The sequence below is a fragment of the Centruroides sculpturatus genome, unplaced genomic scaffold (genome assembly GCF_000671375.1).
Source record: "Centruroides sculpturatus isolate CEXI.00-Female unplaced genomic scaffold, Cexi_2.0 scaffold93, whole genome shotgun sequence".
NCBI classification, from domain to species: Eukaryota; Metazoa; Arthropoda; class Arachnida; order Scorpiones; family Buthidae; genus Centruroides; species Centruroides sculpturatus.
This window is the reverse complement of record NW_019384297.1, coordinates 159,938-179,578: the sequence shown is the minus strand read 5'-3', so window position 1 is coordinate 179,578 and position 19,641 is coordinate 159,938. Positions and strand designations below refer to the sequence as shown.

Below are 19,641 nucleotides of genomic sequence, written 5' to 3'. Positions count from 1 at the left end.
TTAAATTTATATATTAAAAATATGAAAACCTTCAATTTGGCCTTGTAGAATGATATCTTCTCCCACTTCTACTACTGCACATTCTACCGGTTTCACAAATTTTGGAGGAAGAGATTTGCTCGGTTTAACAGAAACCGTTGGCGGAATCCTTCTGGAAGAAAGACCGTAAGAAACTGTGGCAGTTTCGGTAGCACTTATTGCTGTGTGATTGAGTTTAGAAACATCAAAATTTGCCTGAAAAATATTAATTTATTAAATGCTCTTCTAGCTTCTTGTGTCAGTCAAGTAAGATATATTTTATAATAGACACATAACACGTCTAGTTTTGAATATTCTAAAAAAAAAACTCTTTCATTTTTTAAAATTCAAGTTTTTAATCTACAAAATTATTTTAATTTTCTTATACAATAATTGAAAATTTCATTAAAATAAGGCATAAAATTATGATACCTTTTGAATTTCTTCATGGTATCCTACCGAAGTAGTTTGATGAAGTTCAAACAAATTGCTTTCTTGATGTAGTGTTCTGTTAGTAAAATTGCTTTGAGAAAGTAATGTTTTTTGACTTGTTTTTCTGAAAATATTTAAAATATAATAAATTTTTATCTAAATTTTTAGAGAAAATTCTATAAAATGATTATTATATAGTTTTATTTTTATATACATAAAAAGTATTATAATTTATAAATTAGCATATAAGTCAAAATTAAAGTTCAAATGTAGATTTAGATGTTCTAAAATATAATTTTTTCTTTAAAATACATGCACAATTTTAATAAAATCTATTATCATAATAAGGTTAATAAAATACAATTAATTATTACAAGAAATCTTTTTTGATAAATTTGAGTATTATTGTAATAACTAATAGCCTGGGATACTAAACTGCAATATGAAATGCCATCCATTACAAACAATTAGAATAGAATATAATTATCGTCATTATCGTGGGAATGTTCATTGACGACGAAAAATTTCATTCCGTTCTTTAAAGGTATGGTTTGATTCCTTTGCTGAAATTGCCCCGGACTCTGATACACTGTGCCACCGGCCCTGAATCCCAACAGTGTTTGTTAGCATACAATTAATTTTCTGAGACACTATTGTCAATAAAAAATCATACAACTCAAGAATATTATATCTGCTGTGTCAAGATTCTGAAATCCTGCAAACACGAAACTTCTGGATCTTTTATTCTCTCCACTTGAAAATATATTATGAATCAGTCTATAAACTGAGATTCAACTTAATTTTAAAAAGAACATTGGCCCACTGATGTGAATTTTAGTATTAGTAATAATATCCGTATCATATTTGATACGGATATTATTACTTTTGTGAGAATGATTTAAGAGGCAAAGTATAGAACTTGCATAAAAACGTTTTTCATTAAGTTTTCAATATGAGATGTTGTATTAAAGCAATAATTTGACTAGTCTTTTGGCGAATTCACTGAAAAGTCAAGAAACTTACTGTTGTATTCTTGAAATTATTTGATTGAATATACAAGTTTCTCGACACATGAATCTATTTTGACCTGTTTCCAATCTTTGTGTGGTTTTTTCATGTGACTGAATCAGGTAAACTTGTATGAGATATTATTAATGACGTTTATTGATCATAATTGGTTTTTATATACAATTTTGATTTAAAAAAAAAAAACAATTTTCTTTACTGGTTTTAAGTGTGTCACTAAATTTGCATATTAGAGAGCATGAAATTTAAATTAAGATTAATGTCTAATTATGTAATACTTGATCTTTATTTATTATTATTAAGAATATGTAATAAAATTATTTTTTTTATCAAAAAAAAAAAAAAGATTCAAACTTTTATTAATTAATTCTGAGTACACAATTTTATTTCAAAGTTTTAGTACTTTAAATTTGCATAATCCTAAAACTTAAATTACATTAATTATCATTGAAGAATCAGGCTATTCACTGTTGGGCAATAAAACTAAGTTTGTTCTTCCAAAATTTATAAATTGCTTTTGTAAATGAAAATATATACTTCTGAAGAATGCACAAGCTAATCAACTCATACATAATACATTTCTTTTGATCATATCAGAACATTCACATTTTATAAACTATTCCAAATTATGTGAAAATGAGTGTATGGCTCTTTTTCAAATTTAAAGGGTTCAATCACACCTACTTAGACTAAAAAGCAAACATTAAATTTTATTACAGATTATCATACAATGATAGTAATTTTGCATAATGTATAATGCAACTGCTTGTGGAAAATAAACAACAAAGGAATGAATCTATAAAGAAATGACTAGCTATTATAAACATACTATTTTGTTTTTACTTAGATTTATTTTTTTGTAAGAATGTTAACAAACCAGCATATATTAAAAAATTTATCAAGTTTACTTCCTTGTATCTATTTGAGAAATGTTTATACGACGAAGTATGACATTTTAAAAGTAAAGAGTAGCTCATTTTATAGGAAAATAAAACTTGTGCAAGTAATTTATGTAATTGTGAAATTTTATATTTTAAACAAATATCTATAAAATAGAATTGCTGTACCTTTCTTCAATGCCATTCCAAACTGACTTGGTGGGAGATTCTAAAATTAAAAATTACACAATTAACAATTGTCTAGTTATCCTTAAGTTTTTTAGGATTCTTACTTTTGTAACTATATTAGAGTTAATGGAAATAAACTTATAAACTATTATAACTTACTTTTTGAGGTTTGCATATGTAATAAAAGCTCAAAAGCCAAAAATTTTTGATGATAAATTAGCTGCCTTTGTATAATATTTTATCATTTTTTTAGTACAAATTCTTGAAAGAGCAACAAAAGTTGTTCAATAACAAATGTTATTTAACATATTCATTAAAAAATATGAACCTCCTTTAAATGTTATTTGTATCTTATGATTAAAAACGAAGCACAGATGTTGATATTATGAAAGAATCTTTCAAAAAGTAACTTTATATTAATAAAGCTAACTATTGTTTAAAAACATTACCTTAAATCTAATTGATATCTTGTTCTATTTAACTTTTTAAAATTGTATTTCATGTACTAGGCTTTTTCCAGTATTTAGTAAAAGTAATAATAAATAGAAAAGATCACCCATGAAGATTTTATGGGATGAGTTGGTTGTATCCCAGGTCTCCAGCACAGTAGACTGACACTAACTGCCTTTGTAAAAATTGCAATAGCCATCCGAATAACAATTTACAGCTTTTCTATTATTATTAATTTTGTCAGATTAGACGAACAAATGTATAATGTGATTTAAAACAACAATTTTTCAGAATTAAAAGTTTGTTCTTTTGACTATATTCTTCTTTCAAGAGTTTACTCTAAAGAATAGCTAGTTTAATTAGAAATTCTTGATTCAAACAATAAAAGTTTTCAGTTTTAGAAATTATCATTATTAAGAAGTTTTCACACTATAATAATAATTAAAAATAGGAACCAATTTTCAATGAATACTTTCACTTTAAAATTATCCTCAAAGAGAAACTACTCATTGAAAATTCAACATAAAAACCAGACTAAGTATCCTTGACACTGTTGTTAAAAATTGCAAGTTTTGGTAAAATATTTATTAACAGAAATTTAATATTGAATAGAATATGAGGGTTATTATAATAAAGAAATTAATAGGAAATCTTAATTACCAACAGTTAAATATGCAGAAGAAGTAGCTTTTCCACTGTTATTTTCAGCTGTTACACTATATCTTCCACTGTTTTTGTCAGAAGTATTAAGAACTACTAATGACTGCCGATGGCCATCTTCAGTAATAATATAACTTTCACTTCTGCTGAGTGGCTTGTCTTCAAAATACCATGTTACCTGAAAGATAGAAAGCTTGATTTTTCTACATTTTATTCATAATTTTGTAATTACTTGTACAATGCCAGAAGCACTTTGAGTTAAAAGACTCATGGTGCATGATTACTTACTGCAGGTTTTGGTGTTCCACTAATTAAGCAATCAAATTTTGCTTCTTGTCCCTTTATGACATGAGTATTCCGAAGTAAGATAAGAAATTTTGGTGGTATCTCTGGAACGATAGGTTTTTGTGGTACTTTAGGAGATGATGCAAGTATGGAACAATAACATTTTGCTTCACCATATTTATTCAATGCTTGAACAACATATTTTCCTTCATCACTCTGATTAACATCATATATTGTCAAAGAAAGATGTCCAGTTTTATGATCATTATCAATCTAAAAAGTGTATATTGTTATATGTATAATTCATTTATGTATTGCTATTTGATTATTATTTTAAATCTTACTTTATATTTGCTAGAATTGTGTAATTTTTGCCCATCCTTATACCAAAAGATGGTTAACTCGGATTCTCCAATAACTTTGCATTGAAGTTTCATGTTTTTCCCTTTTGACAGTGTTATGTCTTCCAAAAGTTGTACAAATTTGGGAGAGGTAATTCTTTCTTCTAACACTCTAAATTCTTTATAACTGTTTAAGTAAAGAGCAATAACTTTCAAAATAATGTAAAGGATTTGTATACAATATATTTAATTTTTTTTTTTCAAATAACTGCAGAATGACTCTTTACAACATTAATATACTGTTTATTTAAATTAATAAATTTTCTACTTATAGGTCTACTATTCAAAAATATTATTATTATTATTATTAAAAATATTTTTTAAAGTAAATAAAATTTTTATAAATGATTTTTAATTTGATTAATATGGCATTATTACTTACATTTTATGACTTGGTGAGTCAGCTGTTGAAAAAAGAAAAATAAACATATTTATTTATTTATTAATATTAAAAATTATTTAATGATTTCATAACTATTCTTAATTTTATAAATATATTAATTAAATATTTTGCAAAGCAATTTATAATTAACATAAAGTTAATAAAATATAAATACATAACCATACCCCTAGTATCTGAATTCCTGCTACAGTGAATAGTTTTTTTTTTAGTTCCCATCATAATATCTGAATCAAATAATCGTAGTATTACAAATTTCTTCAAAGAGCATTTGTGAGGAAAATTGAAATGTCACTACAGTAAAAGTGGGAAGTATTCTACACTATTATAGTACCACACATCACACTATCTATTATGACCACAGTAAACTTACTGTATGTACACATTTACTTTTTGCTATCTTTCAGTGTTCTTTAAAAAAACTTTTTTGTACTTATATTTATGTGTTAAAAAAGCATGTGTGATACTGATTAATGGTAAATGTAAAGCATGACATCACAATGATCATCTCCTCCTCTTTATAACATCGTCACATTCTGAACTATCCCCTCCTGCATGAGGCATGACATCATTTACAGACAACTCCTAGTGATTTTTATCACAAAATTTCAAATGCAATCTTATGAGCTTATTTTTAACAGTTCATTACAACAGGTTCACTACTTAAATTTGTTCATTAGTCCTATTAGAAATTTTATTTGTTGCATTAATGATTACAGACCTATACTTTAATGTTCTCATTTACTTGTTTACAATCATGCTAAAGCCATGGCATAATAGGTAAATAGGTTATTTTGCAACATTTTTTTGTCATTTGAGAAAATGGTTACTTTAAATGAACCAGAACTAAGTTAGATTTTTTTTCCTGTAGGAAATAATGATTTCAATGTCAAGAGTTTTCCATTTTTGGGAACACATTAGATATGGATAATCGTTATAGTTGCATATCAAAAGTTTTATACATTGTTTAATAAAGATTCTATTAGCAATCACATTTTACTATAAAAATTATGTTTAATATGAATAGATATAGGAGAATTTGCTGAAAATACAAATAAAACATCCAACTTTATTAGATCTCATGAAATTTATTTCAAATTATTTGAAATTAGCTTTCTCTTCAGAGACTTATTGCATTCTAAGGAAAATTCTACCAATAGTTGGAAGATAAATTCACAAAAAGCAAAATGTATTGAGAAATTATTATTCAAAAAGGTATGTGGGGAGTGACTTTTCTCCACTACAAATCTTAATTTCTATATTTGTGGATTTTAGCAAAAACAAAAAGCTTTGTAGAGGCTAGAGTAATACCTATATTATTTAAGAAAAAGTAACTTAAAGAAGATTTAGGAAGTCTTTTAGCAAATATGAAAAACCTTGAATGTCCACAGAGGGCAAGAAATTAAAACTAGTGATGGAAATTAATACAGTAATACCTCGATTTACGCTACCCCGACTTACGCGAATCCGGAGTTACGCGATTTTCAAATCTCGTCGATTCGTCTTTTGTTTGAGCGCCATGCAACTCTCGATTACTCACTCCCCCCACGCTATTGTTCAGCTTACATGTTCGGACGTGTTGAGCGGAATCGACACATAGCTACAATTTATTTTGTGTTATTTATTTCTGTGTTTGTTATATCTACGAAGACTCAAGAGACTCTATGTGGTGAATTCTTGTAACCGTGAACGTTGTATCTTTTGATTCAAAAGATGAGATAAGATTAACAGGAACATTTATTAGCTTACATACATCTGACTTGGAGTTTACACAAATTGCGAAATTATACCCCGACTTACGCGGTTATCGCTCAGTCCCACCTATCACGTAAGTTCGGGGTATTACTGTATTTATTTCGGATTTAGAATTAGATGATTGTAGTTAATAAGTTTTTGTACTATGATTTATATATATATTCATTCAACAAATGGCTGAGTTATTATGTAACAGATAATTTTAAAACTACAAGTAATCTCCATACAATACAGTTTCACTCTAACATAGAGAAATGAGACAATCTTTGCACAACATATTACTTATGAATGTAACATGATAAATGGATACAACACTTGAGCAGAATCTGAATATAAAGTTTTAAACTCACTAAAGATGTATCCATTTTTCTTATAAACTACAGTGATTTGTTCTGTTATACCAGGGTCCTATGTTAGGATTATAACCTTTGTGAAGAGAAGAAATTTTACTTTTAATTAATGAAAAATTGTTGTCCTGTTATTTTCATGTCAAAACAAACCTTCAATCAAGGAACTGACTTTTTATTTTGTTATTGTAGAATACGAACAAAAACAAATAGCAAGATCAGGCAAAAAGTACATTAAAGTACAATTCTTAAGCTTCAAAATCATATATTTATTTTTCAACATAGTCACCATTAAGGCTAACACATTTCTACCAACTTTTAACAAGTTTTTTCATTCTGTCACTGAAATGGATGAGCATTGTCATGTTAGAAGATTATTGTTTCCAGGCTGCCTCTAACATGACAAACCCAACATCAGAGCTGTTTTAGAGTCTGTATGTAGTGAGAAGAATTAAACATTGCGACGAGGGGCAACGATAATTGTCTGTGGCAGTGATCGGATGTCCGCTGCATGTTTCATCAACAATTATGGCTTTTCCAGGCTTGCAACCACAAAATTTTATTATTCATAGATTTACAGTAAACCTATCAATAGCATTATCACCATAAACAGCCTTTAAACGACGATGAACCTCAGTAGGAGTCACTTTTTCAGCAGTTAAAAATTCAATAACAGCACGCTGTTTAACTTGCGTTGACATAGCACTAGAACACGTCTCCATATTTCCACTTCTCAAAATATACTGAATGAACGCAACAACCTCAAACTGCATATGCGCATAGAGGGGGAATGTTACTTCCATATGGAAGTAACATTCCCCCTCTATGCCTATTGACTCTATCCCAGGAATGTTACTTCCATATGGAAGTAACATTCCTGGCACACTTCTGAAAATCATTTCGTCCACACTCTACAAGCATGTGTGCATTACTTTTCAGCCTACCCTCGTATTCCAGAAGTTATATCTTCTCATCTTCAGCAACTTAAATACTGTTCAATTTAGAATCTAATGTTTCAAATGTTACATTTTAAATTCTAATCATCTAATATTTTGACAAAGTAAAAAACTCATTTCCTTGAGTGAGGTTTGTTTTTGGTATGAAAATTAATATAAAAGATGGAGTTGTCATTTTTGTATATCAAAGATTGCTATTCTCTTTCATGAGAACTACAGATTTTAAAGTTAGAAACATTTAATATACTGTAAAATGAATATAATAACACCAATCTAATGAAGACAAAAAAATTAGGAACAGAAAATTAAAATCTAATGAAAATATATTACAGTGAAAGATTGAAAATCTGAACTAATTGGAGCTAGACTCTATCTGAATTTTCAAATATACATGTAAATTAGCATTTAAGTACCATAAACTATAAATACACTGTAATTTATGCTTAGGTGTTCTAAGTTCATGCCAATATTTCACAAGGAATATAGGAATACTTACAGATATTACAAACATAATTTACAGAATCATTATATTTAAACAAAAAATATAATTGATGTATTTTCAAAATTAAAAGATTATGAAATCTGAATGAAAATTAAAACATCAACAATAAAGTTATCATTGAAAGGGTTAATTAATATACAATTTTTGTCATCCAGGGTTTTGATACTTCACTGTATGTTTTATGTAAATTATTTTATTTTTAAAAATTTGTATTTTGGCAAAACAATTTTAAATGAAATATAGAATATTTTAAAATTAAGGCAGATTTGACATTCCTGATATTTATGATTAAAAAAAATCACTAGCACAAACTATAAATATAAATACATACATTTTACTGATATGGTGCATTCACTAGATGCTTCTCCTGCAGGATTAATTGCTACACATCTATAACTTCCAGCATCACTTAAACTAATATCTTTGAGGATTAATGAGCATCTGTCACCCTCAAAAAGCAATTTCAGTTTATCAGATTCTTTAACTGGTTTTCCATTATGATACCAGATTACCTAAAAAACATTTTTATATCATCATATAATTTAATAATTTGATAGTAATTAATTATAAGATTTATTATTGGCATGAGAATAATTTTATCATAAATACATTATAAATAAAAATCTAAGATTTACAGTATAAAATATTTAATAAATGCATTAATTCTGAAATGTTTTATCATATTTTTAAAGAAACTGAATTGAAATAAATGTTTAGCTATTCCTAACCATTTAACATTGAAGTCCAATAAAAATCTCAATTAACATCAATATCTTTGTTAATATTAATTTTTGCTTAATATAAGAAAATACCACCATTTACTAATAACAATCATACTAAATGAATGTATATTTACATATATAAAACATTGAAAAATTGTTTTGATTTTTCTATTATTTGTATAAAATAAAATATTAGTATGGATAACTTTATGTATATAAATATTTATATTATTTGATCAAACATGATGATGTATTATTAAATTATTAATCTCCCAAAATATATTTTTAATACAAAATAGATTAGATAGAAAAAATGCATAACTACAACTTGAATTTAATGATATATGACAATCATTTTACATAAGTATGACACGAGTATGACAGCTTTGAATAGCTTTCTACAAGATTAATCGTCTTACAACTGGTTTTAAGTCTAATTTACAATGCAGGAAAATTTATATGCAAACTAGGCATTTGGCATTTGTATTAATTCAATGTGTTAAATCTTTATTCTTTTATAACTCAAAAATTAAAAAGTTTACCTGATGTATTAGATATTTTAATTTAAAATAATTAATGACACAAATATTGATGTATTTGTGATTACTATAAAATTACTAATTAGATATTGAATAACGTTTTGAAAGCTAATAAAACTAATTTAATGAAGCTCTACAATAGAATTATTAAAAACAATTTATGCTTGTAATAAATAATAATTCAAACCGACTTATTATTTATTAAAAAAAAAAAATTAAATGTAGATGCCTATGTTTAGTAGTAATATCTTATTTGTAATTTTATCATTATTTCTACATTTTTATTTGAATCTTTGTAATAAATTAAAGATATATCCCATTCACTAATTTATATGACAAAAAAATTTAATGGATTTTATACATAAAGTTAAATATTATGCTAAAGGAACAATTATTAATATTTCTGTTTAAATTTAATTACTGTATTATAAAATAATAATCCTTACTTCAGGTTCTGGATTTCCAATAATCACACAATCCAACTGAATACAACCATTTACGTAGACTTGCTGACTTTCCAAAGCTTCTTTGATAATTGGTTTAACAATGTCTGTATCAGATATTGCATCTGAATCACTAAATAATTGGTAATATATTTTACAATTTCAGTTTTTAATACAATAGAATATAATATGAAAAATTAATAACCATAAACTCACGAAGCTTCTAATATTAATTTTTCTTTAATGCAGACATAACTAGATGAAATGGCTTCTCCTGCAAGATTTCTAGCAGTGATAGTATATGTACCAGAATCTTTAAGAGTAGCAATTGGCTTCTCTAGTACTGCTTTATTTTGATCAAAACGAAGCTGCAAAGGTTTTGATTGTTTCAATAAAATATTACATACAACATGTTATTTTTTAATAATAATATAATTATCAAAGTAAAATACAGTAAGGGTCGTTTATCTGAAAGCCAATCAACCAAAATGTCGGTTAACCGACAGCATTCCAGTCGGATTGTGTCAAGCTGAATCAAATGTTTTTGATACTAAATTAACTTCTAAAGTATAACTTTTTTTGGTTTTATATTTTTCAATATATTTATTTTGTTTGTACAAAATAAAGAAATAATTTTTAACAATACAATAGCCACAATTATTATTATAAAAATTTTTGTTAGGCTTAACATCGACAAAAATTCAACACAAAGCAACATGCAACAGAGAAAAATTTCAACATGGGATAGGTTAATATATTTTTTTGTACATAATCGGTTATCCGAAAAATAAGTTATCCAAACAACCCCAGTTCCCAATTGATTCGGATATTCGGATTGATTCGCTCTACTGTATTACAAATTAAATAAAATCATTGTTATGAAGTACAGTTCATAGTTAAAAAGTCAAACAATTTAATAAAAATCTCTCTTGAAATATATCATTATAATCAGGGATGGAATGCTGTACCAGCAGATAGCATAAAAAGTATGATAGCCTGTACATAATACTGACAATTTAATAGTAAGAAACTTTCTATAAGTTCAGGCAAGAAGTCTGGTACTGGCATGATAAAAATGAATGAAATGAACTGGGCCAATTGGATCTGATGTCAAAAGTAAATGAGGCATGGACCCCCCTTTGTTGGAGGCTATCTGTTGTTGAACATGTAATATTGTCAGGTAATTGTCTGTTGCCATTACTGCATAAACTCCTGTCAAGAAACAAGGTACAGAGAAGTGCTAATGATAATATTTTGAAAGAGATTTTTACTGTATTAACATAATTGTATTTGTTATTTAAAACCTTATATAAAAAATTTATTTATTTGCACGTATTTAATGTTACGGAAATTTATTTATATGATTAAGTTAAAGATATATACAAATAGATTTTCTTGTAATTCTGAAAAAAATCTTTTAGAAATTTACCCTAGTATTGCTATTTTCCTTTAATATTACTCCATTATGAGACCATGTTAGAACTGGAGATGGATAGCCACGAATTTGACATTCTAAATGTAAATTATGACCACTTCTTACTGTGACATTTGATAACGGAATTAAAAATGCTGGAGCTTCAATGGGAAATAAAGCTGAAAATAAATATATATAATTTAATAAATGTACATTTTAAAAGTTAATAAGTAATAAATACTTTTATTTACAAATGATATTTAATGTAGCACTGCATTCAGCTTGTCCAGCTTTATTTGTTGCTCGACAAGAATAACATCCTTCATCCTCTAGATGGGCTTCTTTTATATGGAGCTGACAAAATCCATTATTAAAGATGATAACATAATCAGGTGAACTATCAATACAGACATCTTTCTTATACCACGAGACAAGCGGTAAAGGATTTCCAGTGACTTGACAGGTAAATTTAAATGATTCTCTTTCTTTAACTTTACCAGGTTCCAATTCTTTAGTAAAGTGAGGTGGTTCAATACGAGGTCTGGTTTCTTTAAAAATTGAAGATTAGATGAATTTCAATAAGCTAGAACAATTTGTAAATTTTTAATTAAAGTATATATATTTTTACTAACCTTTTACATGTAAATGGGCACTACTTTCTGCTTTACCAAATTCATTTTCAACTTTGCATGTATATACTGCAGAATCTTCAAGTAAAGTTTCTTCAATAGTTAAAGTGCAAATATTGTTTTCCAAACCAATTGCATAGTCAGGATTATTATAAATCAACATATCATTTTTATACCATCTAACCTAAATAATTAAATTAAAAAAAAAATAAAAATTAAATTAAGTAACACTTTGCCTCATAAATGCAAATGACAAAAAATTTTGGCAAAATTCTATAATTTTAAAGAAATTTTATCATTATTTCTACATTTTTATTTGAATNTAGAATAGCATTAAAAAGATTCTATCCAAAATAATGATTTATGTATATTTTGAATAAATTTCTGTAACCTACTATAGGATTATGGCCGGCTTCAATTTGACAATAAAATACAAATTTGGATCCTTCTTGCACTTGGCTATCGTTTAAGGGAACTGTGAATATGGGAGGTTTTCCATTAATTGTCCGTCTTTGAAGTTTTGGACTTTCAATTATCTCCTTTCTAATAATTTTTGGAGAAGATGTATGAATTGTTGTGACTTGTTTTTCAGAAATTTCAATTGGTTTATGAATAATTGTTGAAAATTCTGAATGAAATTGTCTTGATGCTTCAGCCTTGATGTCCTGTTAGAAAAATTAAAAATAACATTATGTATTTAAAATGCTATTTTTATTTCTTAAATAATGCTAATTTTTCTTAAAAGATTAATATTAAAAATTATTAAAAGTATATAAATAAACACTTTTCTTTAAAAATAAAAATGTTTATTAATATAATTTTAATTATTTTCTTTTAAATAAATTTTTTTGATTCTAATATTATGATCAAGAAATACTTAGAAACTTATTGAATAAATAACAATATTCTATAATAATTTGTTTAACCATTTTATTTAAATTTAAATTATTAAATTTTTTTTAACTTATCAGTTCATTATTCTTAAAATGTAAGTTAATATTAAGTAGAGTAAGTAAATAAGACTGCAGTTAAAGAAAACTCTGATTTTATTAAATTTAACATTAAAAAAACAGGTTAAATAATTAAAAAATGCATAATTTGAATATTTATTTATTATTATTATTATCATCAAATAATATACAAGATCCAATCAAAAAGTATCTGACTTTATTTTTTTTTTCTTTGCAAGTATTTGCAAGCTAGGGAGGAGATTATGTCATCATATGACCTTGAACCTAACTGCATTTGTGTGAATTTTGTGAGCCTGTCTTACCCTGCAGTCTCTGTCATGCAACTGAGATAGATGCATTAGACATGCAGCTATCTCAGTTGCAGTTTATAGCAGCAGTTAATGCTGTTATTATTGCATTAGTGATTAAGTCCCCACCCTGATATCCCCACCTTATGATGGTGGGGTTTGTGTGTGTCAATGACCCTGAGGGCTTAACCAGTGGTAGCCATGGCAGAAAGGTTGCTGGTGAGAGATCAAACCATGGGTGGATTTAGGTTTTTTGGGTGCCTAGGGCTTATTGAAGTCCAATGGGCCCCATTTTTTTTGTTAGATTAAGAATCTTTAAATTGGGGTTTAAAATTCATTTTAATAACATAAAAATCAGAGTTGAAATATATTTATTTATGAAATTAATGGAATTAATAAAAACATTAAAAATTTATTATAATAATTCAATTTTTGTGGGTCCTTGACACTTGGGGGCCCAGGACTCAAGCCCTATTAGTCCCTATATAGATTCGTCCCTGGGTCAGACTAAGGGAGGGTCCAACCCCCAACTTGGTCCTCCAGGTTGGGAGTTGGGGTTGGTCCCTCAAAAAAAAAAAAAAAAAAAAAGCTTTCATTAAAAATGGAATAACGTGGGAAGATGCCTCTGTGCTCATGTTAAAAGATGTGAACATGAGGTGAGATTCAATGTATGGAATGTTCAGGGTCTGTCTATGTTGAAAGAGCAACTGCTGTTAAATGTGACATATGAAGGAAAGGTGGATGTATTATGTGCATCTGAAACAAAATGTAAGGGTAAGTGCTTGAATGAGTGAGAGGGTTTTACATGCATCTTCTGGTGTTTATACAAGAGAATTTGGCAAATGTGGAGTGTTTCTCTATGTTAGTTTCTGTCTGAAAGAGTGTTTTAAATCTTATGAATGCATTAATGACAGGATTGTCTGGTTGAGAATGAAAGTATGTGTGATGTCTCTCTGGTTATTCAATTTGTACTTGGACAATATATGACACAGTAGAAAGAAGAGCAAATCAGTGTGAAAGTGAGTTGTGAGAGTTCAATTACTTATTATATGCTGATTATAGTGTTCTACTGGCTGAAAGCCAAAGTTAACTGCAGTATCTTATGTTGAAGTTGAATGAAAGCTGCAAAAAAATGGCATTAAATTGAGAGAAAACAAAAGTTTTAGTGTTTGAAAAAGATGAGCAAGTGAGTGAGTGCAAGATACAGCTGAATGGTGTGATGATAGAGCAGGTTAGTTTGTTTACTTGAGAGGAATGGCAGAATAGATAGGGAATTGGAAGATGAGTGAATGCTTGTATGAAAGTGGTTGGATGCACAGGGCATTTGGTTTGTAAGAATATGTTTCTGAAGAAGGCAAGTATGGCTATGTACAAGAGTATGGTCCTCTCAACTCTGCTTTATGGTTGTGAAACATGGGTGTGGGGAGCAAAGCATAAGCAGAATGACTGCAGCTGAGATGAGATCTCGAGGTATACATGAAGTGTGACAAGGAAAGAGCTAGTGAGTAATGAGGAAGTGTTGGTGTAGTTCGATGTGAAAGAGGATGCAATTGAGCAAGTGCATCAAAGATGTCTGCATTGATTTGGCCATGAAGAGAGAATGTCAAAAGATAAGGTGTATAAGAATGTGGAGGGAAGGAGAGAGTATGGAAGACTAAGGAAAAGATAGGCTGAGTAAGTGGAAGACTGTCTAAAAGAGAAACAGACAAAGAGTGAAAGAAGGATACTGAGAGTGTGTGAAAAGAGTCATGAATGTGGAAGAAGCAAAAGAGGTATGTATGGATACTGAGAGTATGGATATGTAGAGGTATGTATGGATAGACAGAAATGGCACAAGATTGTCAGATATGGGTGAAGTGCATCATTTCAGCAAGCTCTAGAGCAAAAGTTTGGTGAGTGTTCCTGGTGTGCTATGCCCTGCCCATATGACATTCTTTAGAGAAGTGAAGCTTGCAGGGTGCCATGCGCAGGAAAGACACTTTTTTCTTGGCCATCCCTTTAGGGAAGCTGTGACAGTGTAGTAGTAGTGGTGGTGGTGATTAAGTGAAAATGGAAGAACATGACAGATCCTGATTTCATGAAAATTATAACCAGAGATGACACTTGGGTCTAGGTATGATCCTGAAACAGAGGCAAATCATCCCAGTCAAAAATGCTATGGTTTCCATAGCCAAAGAAGGAACAGCAATCATGCAGCAATATGAAGGTAATGTTGATTTTTTTTACCACTAGAGCATAGTTCATCAGGAATATGCCTCTCATGGACAAACTGTGACAAAGGAGTACTATCTGACTGTTTTACATTATCTATGAGATGCTGTGATCTCTTATACCTAACAGCATTCATCATAACAATGCTCTGGCCCAGAGATCATATCTCATCCAGACATTCCTTGCAAAACATGGTATTGCACACATTCAGCAGCCTCCTTACTCCCTAGACCTAGCTCTAGCCAACTTTTGGCTCTTTCCTAAACTCAAGATGCCATTCAAAGGAAAGAAATTTCAGGATGCAAAGATGATCAAGACTAATGCAATAAAGTGTCTGATGGAGATCCTGATAAGTGACTTTGAAAAATGCTTCTAACAGTGAAAGCACTGTTGGAAGAAGTATGTGAACTCAAAAGGGGCCTATTTTGAAGGGAACTAGTGTATGAATCTAACAGATACATAGGTATTTTTCCCTGACCACAGGTCAGATACTTTTTGATCAGACCTTGTATAATGTCTTACTTTAATAATCTTTTCTTTTGCTTGTTCTTCTTCAGCTGCCTTCAGATTTTCAATAAGACTATATAATTCTTTTTTAATTACTTCTAATGATTCGCTCATGTCTTTGCTTCTTATTGTCAATTGCTGAACTATACTAGGAGTTTTTCCTTCTATTATTTTAAAAAAATATTATTACATTTTATTTCAGATAAAAATAAAATATTAAATTTATTGTCTAATTAATTGCACTGAAATATTTCCAAAGTTTATGTATCTTACCAAACAATTGAAGAACAAGTATTGAGATTTTATAAAATCTTTCTTCTTGTTTAATTTTGCCTGTTGAGAGAAAATCTTCAACTTCTTTTAATAATCTCTCTGCATCATTAGTTGTCTTACACAATGATGATTTTCGCGCAATAGTAACTAACAATTGACTTCCTTCTTTAAACCAGTCTTTGGCCTAAAATTTTATTAAAGAAGAATAATGTTTATTACGATTTAACAAAAAGATTTCCAGGACATATTTAATAACATAAAACCATCTTCATGATAGATTTGGTAAAGAAAGATGCATAATACAAATGTAAAAAAAAATTAGTGATTAATGGCAATTTTCAATGAGCTTTAAAACAAAATTAATTATAACATGATAAATATTTTGATTTTTCAAAATATTTCTTGAACCTTTATATAATTATTTATTTATATTTATACAGTAGTATTCTGATTAGAAAATATTAAAATTTTATGCAAAATTACTTGAAATCAAATAAAAAATTTAATATCTTACTTCTTCTATGAGCTGAAAACATTCTATAGCTATGTTAATAAGATGATGAACTTTGCTTATTTCTGCCTGAATTGAAGTCCATTTTATTCTTAATGCTTCTATTTCTCTTTGAATACTATCTGATTTGCTATATTTGAAAGTTCCCATAAAAATTCTAATTTTTTGATCCAAATGCTAATAAAAATAAATAAAAATATATTTTTTATTGTATATTTTGAAGATCAATTTGCAAATAAGAATATTTCATAATACCTCAACACCTTTCTGTAAATCTCTAAAAGTCCAAAGTGCTTGTTTGGCAGCATCTAAAGAATCTCTAAAACTATTTTCAATTGATTTCAACTGTTTCTGGACATCATCGATTTCGCGATTAATCTAAAATTTGGATTATTATTTATTAATTTTTAAAATAAAAATTTAATCTTATAATTACAATTATTTATAAATCAATAAATTATTAAAGAAATTATTTTTATCAAAAGAATAAATATTAAAAAGTAATTACATCTTTAAATTCAGCATTGAAATGACACATCTGAAGATTATCTTTCATTTTCTTCTTCTGTTCTTCTAATAATACAGTGAATTGGTCTTTACATGTTTTAATAAAATATAATATTTTTTCCTTATCTTTTCTTGCAGCATCAAAGGGTTCTAATTCAGAAATCTTGTTTATCAATTCTTTAGCTTCTTCTTCAACTTTTTTGAACAATTCTGTAATTGTAGTATGTGTAGTATCTAACTTTTGAAGCTGAATTTCTGCTTGAGTAGCGTCCTGTGAAAGTACTGTTGTTCGATATTCTGACTGTAGCTTTTCAATCAAATTATCTAACTAAATACATATATATATATATAAAGTTTTAATTAAAATTATTGATATCTCTTAAAAGATACAAAAATAAAATTCTTACTTCTTTCAAATTATGAAACAGTGCATTCATGTTTGCTACTAAAATCTGATAAGAAGCAACATCTTTCTGAAGTTTTGCATAAACACTTTGTAATTTTGATTTCATAACAGCTTCTTCTTCCTTTAGAGTTGATGATGGTGATATGAAATCTGATCTTTTAAAATATGCTTCTACTTCTGACTGAATTTGCTAAAATACATAAGTTTTGTTATGAAGATATTAATATGTTATGATATATATTAAAATGTTAATTAAACATATAAATATATCATATTATTCAAAGTACCTTTATTTTTGGAGCAGTATCATCAGAACAACGTTTCAAATATTCTACTACAATACCAACTTGATCCATATCACGTGACAAAATTGGGAATAAATTTCCTTCAAGTCTATGTACATTTTCAGTTGTCTAAAAAAATTTAACAAATTAAATACTTATATAAATATATGTAAGCATATCCCATTACTTAAATCTTAGTTTTCCATTACTTCTTACGAAAAGAATTCTAACTTTTTCCCAGTCATTCTGAATAATCTCAAGTAATTTCCCAAATGACATTAAAACATTAAAAAAATCTATTTACCTACCAATATGTATTTTTAGCAACATTACAATTTTTAATTACTTTTCTAACAAACACTAAATGAGGTCATTAAAGGATATGTTTATTAGTAACACAATAAATAAGTTTATATAGTCCTTGATATTAGGAATTGTACATGAACTGTATTTTCTTTAATATATATTCAGTGGACAGCAATGAAAATTTAATAATATTACAAGAAAGTGAGGGTATTAAGTGGGATAATAAATTATAGATGATGCCATTATACAAAATACAATAAATATCTAGGAACCTTTGCTTCCCAAATTAACTAGCACAACTTTCAAATTTTTCATAAATATAGTTTGAAGATATTAATAATTCCAAGATTACCAAGGATTTCTCCCACACCGGGTCATATACAACAAATATGCTTACTTCTTAACCAATATCCGGCGTGAAAACTCCAAACAAAGATTGGCAAACGCTTTCGATGCCCCTCCTGGGCTCTTCTTCAGGCCAAATTTACTGTACTGGATTCTTAAATCGAATGTTTTTAAATAAGAACGTGCTCAGTTACGGAAGGTAATCACGTGCTTTTCCAAATTATAATTAATTTTTTTATAAATTATATTCGTGGAGATATGTTGTGCGCATCCCATAATAATCTCGTGTATCTTATAATCACGTGCCGTTTCTAAAAATAATTTTAACTGCTGGCGATACGATTTTAACTAATCACGTGCCGTTTCTAAAAATAATTTTACTAGTAGCGATACGATGTGCGTATCCCCTAATAATCACGTGTATCGTATAATAAATTACGATTCATCATCCAATAGATACTGCCACGCTGTTGAAAGATTCATTTCTTCTTTAAGATTGATGCAGGTTAATTTGCGATCTGCTCTGTATATTTCCATCGCTTCCAAGGTTCTTAGATGTTCCTGATGACGAGTGGTGTGAATGATTCGTGCCTCATTAAAAATCGGGATTATGTCCGGGTTTGTTGCATATGTAGACAATGCTGTTGTATATTTGTTGTGGGTGATATCTGCTTTATGTTCCTTTATTCTAGTGGCTAACGGACGTTTAGTAGATCCTATGTAAATTAGTTGCCTCTGCCATCTGTCGTCTATTAAGGGAATGGTGTATATTCCCGGTAGTCTGTTCGGGTTATGGGCGTCTTTTCCGTTCCTTAATAAATTATATATGGAAGGGTTTCTTCTGTATGTAATTCTAATTCCTTTTTTCTTTGCAATTGAATTATATATCATTTTCATTTGCGGGTTGTATGTTACCGGGATTCTTTCCATATGTTCCTTATCAACTGTTCCTGATGTCTTTTCTTCATCCGTTTTACTGTTTATGTG

General features: G+C 28.3%; 1 protein-coding gene across 1 annotated transcript in view; it reads right to left on the bottom strand.

Annotated features, from left to right (window-relative positions):
• LOC111626857 (muscle M-line assembly protein unc-89-like) overlaps nucleotides 1-19,641 on the bottom strand; it is a 38,777-nt gene that overhangs the window by 915 nt on the left and 18,221 nt on the right. The window contains exons 9-27 of the mRNA XM_023370411.1: nucleotides 17,315-17,476; nucleotides 17,062-17,184; nucleotides 16,810-16,983; nucleotides 16,296-16,479; nucleotides 16,038-16,186; nucleotides 12,442-12,711; nucleotides 12,050-12,230; nucleotides 11,669-11,965; nucleotides 11,433-11,596; nucleotides 10,220-10,371; nucleotides 10,007-10,136; nucleotides 8,631-8,811; nucleotides 4,722-4,743; nucleotides 4,283-4,466; nucleotides 3,942-4,211; nucleotides 3,654-3,831; nucleotides 2,544-2,583; nucleotides 451-574; nucleotides 30-234 (exon numbers count right to left, since the gene is read on the bottom strand). Coding sequence (XP_023226179.1) covers nucleotides 30-234; nucleotides 451-574; nucleotides 2,544-2,583; nucleotides 3,654-3,831; nucleotides 3,942-4,211; nucleotides 4,283-4,466; nucleotides 4,722-4,743; nucleotides 8,631-8,811; nucleotides 10,007-10,136; nucleotides 10,220-10,371; nucleotides 11,433-11,596; nucleotides 11,669-11,965; nucleotides 12,050-12,230; nucleotides 12,442-12,711; nucleotides 16,038-16,186; nucleotides 16,296-16,479; nucleotides 16,810-16,983; nucleotides 17,062-17,184; nucleotides 17,315-17,476 — 3,190 coding nt within the window. The remainder of the gene's footprint in view (nucleotides 1-29; nucleotides 235-450; nucleotides 575-2,543; nucleotides 2,584-3,653; nucleotides 3,832-3,941; nucleotides 4,212-4,282; nucleotides 4,467-4,721; nucleotides 4,744-8,630; nucleotides 8,812-10,006; nucleotides 10,137-10,219; nucleotides 10,372-11,432; nucleotides 11,597-11,668; nucleotides 11,966-12,049; nucleotides 12,231-12,441; nucleotides 12,712-16,037; nucleotides 16,187-16,295; nucleotides 16,480-16,809; nucleotides 16,984-17,061; nucleotides 17,185-17,314; nucleotides 17,477-19,641) is intronic.